This window comes from Chiloscyllium plagiosum, chromosome 9 (genome assembly GCF_004010195.1).
Source record: "Chiloscyllium plagiosum isolate BGI_BamShark_2017 chromosome 9, ASM401019v2, whole genome shotgun sequence".
Taxonomy (NCBI): Eukaryota; Metazoa; Chordata; class Chondrichthyes; order Orectolobiformes; family Hemiscylliidae; genus Chiloscyllium; species Chiloscyllium plagiosum.
The window spans coordinates 10,856,434-10,863,772 of record NC_057718.1 but is presented as its reverse complement, the minus strand read 5'-3'; the positions used below and the strand labels follow the sequence as shown (position 1 = coordinate 10,863,772).

General features: G+C 41.8%; 1 protein-coding gene across 8 annotated transcripts in view; it reads right to left on the bottom strand.

Moving 5' to 3' along the window:
- The window catches only part of LOC122552613 (kinesin-like protein KIF13B), a 166,761-nt gene that overhangs the window by 70,199 nt on the left and 89,223 nt on the right, over positions 1 to 7,339 (bottom strand). For all 8 annotated transcript variants that reach the window (XM_043695370.1, XM_043695364.1, XM_043695366.1 and 5 more), the window contains 3 exons: positions 5,134 to 5,221; positions 3,510 to 3,644; positions 2,115 to 2,227 (listed from right to left, as the gene is read on the bottom strand). In XM_043695370.1, coding sequence (XP_043551305.1) covers positions 2,115 to 2,227; positions 3,510 to 3,644; positions 5,134 to 5,221 — 336 coding nt within the window. The remainder of the gene's footprint in view (positions 1 to 2,114; positions 2,228 to 3,509; positions 3,645 to 5,133; positions 5,222 to 7,339) is intronic.

Below are 7,339 nucleotides of genomic sequence, written 5' to 3'. Positions count from 1 at the left end.
ACCAGTGGAGTGCCACAAGGATCGGTGCTGGGTCTTCTAATTTTTGTCATTTACATAAATGATTTGGATGCGAACATAAGAGGTACAGTTAGTAAGTTTACAGATGACACCAAAATTGGAGATGTAGTGGACAGTGAAGAGGGTTACCTCAGATTACGACAGGATCTGGACCAGATGGGCAAATGGGCAGATGGAGTTTAATTCAGATAAATGTGAGGTGCTGCATTTTGGGAAAGCAAATCTTAGCAGGACTTATACACTTAATGGTAAGATCCTAGGGAGTGTTGCTGAACAAAGAGACCTTCAAGTGCAGGTTCATAGCTCCTTGAAAGTGCAGTTGCAGTTAGATAGGATAGTAAAGAAGGCGTTTGCTATGCTTACCTTTATTGGTCAGAGTATTGAGTACAGGAGTTGGGAGGTCATGTTGCAGCCGTACAGGAAATTGGTTATGCCACTGTTAGAATATTGCATACAATTCTGATCTCCTTCCTATCGGAAAGATGTTGCGAAACTTGAAACGGTTCAGAAAAGATTTACAAGGATGTTGCTAGGGTTGGAGGATCTGAGCTACAGGGAGAGGCTGAACAGGCTGGGGCTGTTTTCCCTGGAGCATCGGAGGCTGAGGGGTGACCTTATAGAAGTTTACTAAATTATGAGGGGCATGGATAGGATAAATAGGCAGGGTCGGGGAGTCCAGAACTAGATGGCATAGGTTTCGGGTGAGAGGGGAAAGATATAAAAGAGACCCAAAGGGCAACGTTTTCACACAGAGGGTGGTATGTGTATGGAATGAGCTGCCAAAGGATGTGGTGGAGGCTGGTACAATTGCAACATTTAAGAGGCATTTGGATGGGTATATGATTGGAAGGGTTTGGAGGGATTTGGGCCAGGTGCTGGCAGGTGGGACTAGATTGGGTTGGGATATCTGGTCGGCATGGACGGGTTGGACCGAAGGGTCTGTTTCCGTGCTGTACATCTCTATGACTCTATAGGAGTTGGAAGGTCATATTGTGGCTATACAGGACATCAGTTAGGCCCCTTTTGGAATATTGCATGCAATTCTGGTCTCCTTCCTATTGGAAGGAAGTTGCGAAACTTGAAAGGGTTCAGAAAAGACTTACAAGAATGTTGTCAGGGCTGGAGGGTATGGGCTAGAGAGGAAGGCTGAATAGACTGGGGGTCGTTTTGCTGGACCAGAGTCTGAGGGGATAACTTTATCGAGGTTTATCAAGTCATGAAGGGCATAGATAGGGTAAATAGACAACGTCTTCTCCCCAAGATGGGGGTGCCTAAACAAGAAGGTATAGGTTTAAGGTGAGAGTGGAAAGATTTAAAATGGACCTAAGGGGCAACTTTTTCACGCAGAGGTTGGTGCACGTATAGAATGGAGAGGCCAGAGGAAGTGGTGGAGGTTGGTACAATCCTAACATTTAAAAGGCATCTGGATGGGTATATGAAACGGAAGGGTTTAGAGGGACGTGGGCCAAATGCTAACAAATGGGACTGGATTTATTTGGTCAACATGGACTAATTGGACCTAAGGGTGTTTTTCTGTGCTGTATATCTCTATGACTCAATCAAGTAGCCAAGCCAAGGATAGTAAGGAGTTGTTTAAATATAAACAACTTCACAGATTACTGGGAAAGATAATGCAGTAGATTCAGTATACATCAACCTGCCATATTGGACTTGGAATGTCAAGTAAATGGAACGTTTCTCCTTCAACTATTACAATTCAGGTCAAAAATTAAAAGGTAGGATTTTTTTATTGAATCCTTTTGAATGGCCAAAAATATTCCGAGAGGGGTTGATAGAGAATTGCACGTCCTACACAAAATCTAAGATCCTTTTTAAAAGAGTTGGAAAAATGAATATGTTCCTTTCAACATTAGACTTCTAAAGAAAAAGAGGCAAGGATGAATAGCGACTCCCTCAACAAGTCACAATGCCAATAGTTCTTATGTTTAGATAATGGCTTGCCCATCTGATTTGGAGTTAAGGGGTAGTAATCCTGCACAATTGACACCTATAGCTTTGGAATATTATTTTTATAAGCACCAATTAGTAAGTAGCTGTAAATTGAACATTTCATCACAGCGATCACGAAAGCTCACTTATTAATGTTGCTTCCTTCCTTTAATCGATCTCCAGCAGCTCCAGATTTCGCTGCCCTCTCACTGCCTGCCAGGTCCACAAGGCTCAGTTTACTCACCTTCTCACCTGAAGTCTATATAGAAAGAAAATACTGCAGTTAGCTCACATCTGGCTATACAGGAATCTCAAAAATTAATTCCTCTCCTAATCCAAACCACTTTTCTTTCCCAAGATGACCCAAGATATAAAACCAAGAACCCATGAAATAGGAGCAGACTTAGGCCATGCAGTCTGTCAAGCCTGTTCCACCATTTAATATAACAGTGGCTGATCTAGGGCTTCCAACTCAGCTTTCCCGCCCACATTCTATGTCCTTCAATTCCCTGAACAGCAAATACCTACCTATCCCAATGATGAATGTATTCAGCAGTGGAAACTCCACAACCCTCTACTGGCATAAAACTCCAAAGATTCACAACCTTTTGAATGAGGAAACGCCTCATCTCAATTCTAAATAATTGGCCCCTTACCCTAAGACTGCATCTGTGCTATATTCCTTCAGACCTTCACAGACCAAGAAGTTTTCTTCTCCAACATCTGTCTTTCTATTTGTGTGACACATTGCCACAAATACAATATTATGCTTGCTGTAACTCCATGCGACACCTTTCAGATGTTTTTGAAATTGCAAATAAACCACATCCACTTTTTCTAATGCCCAGTTCCTGCTTCTAAGAAGCCTATAAAGTTGATAAGGTGTAATCTGCCTTATAGAAATTGATCCACACAACCCTGACAATCATCGGTTTCAGTAATTGTGAATAATTCCACCATTTGACTTCAAAATTGTCACCTTGGCTTTCAAATTCCACATGGCACCACCCCACTTTGATTTAACCATAATTTGGTCCAAGCACACTCTGCCTAAAATGAGATCTTGTTTTCTCCATTGCACTCCACCACAGCCCACTCAATGAGCCACAGTGCATTTTGGAACTCTGGGCATAGTTCAAAATAGCCTCCTTGCTTTTAGAAAGAGACAAAAAAAACTGCAGATACTGAAATCCAAGGTAGGCACGCAGGAGCTTGGAAGAACATAGCTAGCCAGGTAGCATTAGGAGGTGGAGAAGTCAACATTTCAGGCGTAAAAAGGGTTACACCAGAAACATTGACTTCTCCACCTCCCGATGCTGTCTGGCTTGCTGTGTTCTTCCAGCCTCCTGCTTGCCTCCCAGCTTTTAGAAGCCAATTTTCCCATTAAATCTTCATCTTATTGAGTATTAGAGTCATAGAGATCTCTTACTGTTTTCTACTTGATACCCATTTGCAACTACTTCACCTGAGCACCCAGGCTACCTCCTGCACATAAGCAGCACCTCTAAAATTCAAATAGATTTCAATGCATATTTCCTCACCCCAGATTGGAGATCATATAGTGTGTGTGTAAGGATAATGTTGAATACTGCATGGGAACGACTACTCTCCTCATTCATGTTCGTTGCAGCAACTGTTCGAGACTTATTCCCTTCTGACATCAAAGACTCAATGTCCTGTTGAATAAGAGAAACATGTTTTTTTAAAATATTGCCCTCTCCCATAGAACTTTTTTCCCATTCTGTTCGAATTTCCTGTTATCTTAAAATAGGTACAATCAAGGTCATTCATTTCAAATCTTATGACAGCTCCCAACAGACAGCCTCTTAAAAGCTTGAGAGCTGCAAATAACTTGTCACTTGTCTTGTTCCAAGAAAAAAACTATTTTCTTGTGAGACAGGGGATATGGTTTGAAAAAACAAACAAACACACAAGTGCAGATATTGTAAATCAGAAACAAAATCTGTAATTGCTGGAAAAATGCAGGTCTGGCAGCAGATAGAGCCTAGAGAGTTTGTGGGTAACAACCCCACAAAAACCCATTGTCAGTCACTAACAGTTCACATTAGCAGCTATTATCCCAGGCTGACCTTCAGGCATTCCTTTGTCTGCTCAATTGTTTCTCTCTCTCTCTCTCTCTGGGCTCCATCTCCACTTATCTTTACTCCTCCCCCTCACCCCACTCCATATCTACCAAACTTTTTCTAGCTACAGTCCATTCTGAAGAGGAGTCACTGGACCCAAGATGTTAAGTCTGCTTTCTCTCCACAGATACTGCCAGACCTGGGGGGAAATATAATACTTGGAGTGGTGTACTGCAGATAATGTGTTACCTCCATATGCTGCATTTAAGAATTTTTGTCACTTTATGTTGAAAGCATCTTAGTCACATCTTTAAGAAAACTGGGGAAGCTTAGACAGCAGCTGCAAGTCAAGTCCAGTCTAAAACTTCTTTGCATGCTTGGCAAAATTTCAACTATTTTAATGCATTATATTAGACCATACGTCATGTGTAGGAGTGACATACCACCAAGAATACCCTGTCGCCCAAACACTGGGTCTCTCTGTTGGTGCACCCCTTAAGAGTTGTATGTTGTAGATTAGAAGGAAACAACAATATACACCCAAGTCAGAAAGATGCGCAACTTCAGACACACAACTTGGGAGACTCCCACAATATGCTATTTTTAAATTTACTTGGTGGCAGGGAATAGAGGAGAGCAAGTGTAACTGAATTAACTTTGGTTTAAGAAGAAAAGTAAGAGATGAAAACCAAAGTTTCTGAAAATTTCAGTTGTCAAAAACTTCCAGCATGTTGAAAATTAAAACAAAGTCAGCATTGTTTCCAAGAATATTTACAACCGTTCAGCCATTTGCTTCAACCAAAATATAGTAAATAACACCTCAAGCAATAGCGTGTACACAAAACAGTCTGTCATGTTGGCAATAAAATCCAATAGCATAAATCTTAAGATTTTTAACCACTAAATTTTAAACTGAAGGCTTTGAATAAAGTAGTAATTTTTTTTTGTAGCGACTTCAATTGTAACCAGTGTTTTGGTTTGTGGTAACACCAACCACTTGAAAACCTTACTTCTGCTACATTTTAGAAGTTGCTACCCACAAAATCATGTTTGACACAGTTTGATTAATTATATTCCTTACCTTGTAGCTTGTCACAGCCAGTTTGGACAGACCGTCCACATATGGACCTAAAACTTTGTGTTCCCTCACCTTCAAAGTGTGTCGGCTCCTATAAAACAAGTGCGCAAAAATGTATAACAAAATAAAATTTTAAAAAATTCAGGTGAGAAACAAATTGTATTTGTATCTCTGGTTTCATATCAGAATAGTGCTGACAGATATGAAACAATAATGAGACTGCAAGGTCTGCATTTTGAGCAGCTGGTGATGCACTTTACAAAGTGGAACCAATGCCATAATGTTCCTCTTCAATCAAGAAGTAAGAACCTTTCATTCAGGAGATCAAAATTCTGAAACGTTTCTAATTTTATTTTCTTAGTTCACCATTTTGAAGCTTCTCTGGATCATTTCTAATGCAAATTGTTAATTGCACATTGGTTAGAATGTAGCAATTGGAATGGGGTGGCTGACCAATGGGTTGGCATGTCTTGGAATATATTCTGTAAAACTGTTCTATTGCATACATACTATTTATTCCACCATGGAATGAATGTATTGGTTTTACTGTTCAACTCAAATTCTGCTTCAGGTGGAGGTGAGCTGCTTTTTTGAACCTCATACCTGTTGTTCACCACATGTTTTCAATTCATATTATGTAAAAAACCAGAGAATCTCATTCTTCTCATCAGTGCAGGAGGCTCATTGGCCCGTTGTGGCTGACTGGATACATTTCGTCGCGCATGATGCTACAGGCAGATATGTGAGGAAATAAGATAATTAAAATACCACTTACTTTATCTTCTCCATCAAGCAGGGTATCCTCACCTATTATTCATCCTCACACAACCCACTAAAATAAGTTTTTTCTAATATCAAGAGATAAATATGGCTAAAGACAGGATTTGTTTAAGCCACACTCCAGTCAGCATTAAGAGAAAAGTCATATGTAGTGATGAGATTCTCTGGTTCTTTACATATGAATTGAAAACATGTGATGAACTACAGGTATGAGGTTCAAAAAAGTAGCTCATCTCCACCTGAAGCAGAATTAGAGTTGGACAGTAAAACCAACACATTCATTCCATGTTGGAATAAAGAGTATGCATGCAGCACCTCCAAGAAAGTAGGTGCTTTGTGATGTCAATCTCCAGAAAGGATCCCAAGGCAGAAGATGAGGCGTTCTTCCTCCAGACATCGGGTGGTTAGGATTTGGCATGGAGGCAGCCCAGGACGTGCATGTCCTTTGTAGAGTGGGTGGAGGAGTTGAAATGTTTGGTTATGGGACGATGAGATGGTTTACTGCGCGCGTCCCAGAGATGTCCTTTGAAACGATCCGCAAGTTGGCATCCTATTTCCCCAGTGTAGAGGAAACCACATCAGGAGCAATGGACACAGTAGATGACATGTGTGGAAGTACAGGTAAATCTCGGTTGAATGTGGAAGGATCCTTTGGAACCTTGGATGGAGGTAAGGGGAGAGGTGTGGACACAGGTTTTGCACTTCTTGTGGTGGCGGGGGAGGGTGCCGGGAGTGGAGGGAAGGTTGGTGGGGGGCCATGTACCTAACAAGGGAGTCGTGGAAGGAATGGTCTCTCCAGAACGCAGATTGGGGTGGGGAGGGAAATTTTTCCCTGGTGGTGGGGTCTGTTCTTAGGTGATGGAAATGGTAGAGAATGATGCGATGTATACAGAGGTTGGTGGGGTGGAAGGTGAGAACTGGAGGGATTCTGTCCTTGTGGTTACAGGTGTGGGAAGTGGAGAAAATACGCTGGAGGGCATCATCCACCACGTGGGAGGGGAGGAATTGGGAATAAGGGATAGCATTTCACACGAGCCAGGGCGGGAGGCGGTGCACATGAGCACACGAGCCAGGGTGTGTACACCTCTACTTGCCACACTTCCGCACTTGAACCCCACCTCTCTAATTGCAACAAGGACTCCCCCACCCCAGGCAAAAAACTTTGTCTATTTACCCTATCCTCACTTCTCATGATTTTATAAATCTCTATCAGGTCACCCCTCAGCCTCCAACACTTGCGGGAAAACAGCCACAGCCTATACAGACTCTCCCTGTAGCTCAAATCCTCCAGCCCTGGCAACATTGTGCAAATCTTGCTGAAGAAATCATGATCAAAAAGTAGATCTCAACTGAAGTGTCAACAAATGAGACCAATGAAGTTTAATCCATGCAAGAAGAAAAATTAATACTGTTGACACACATCACGAGG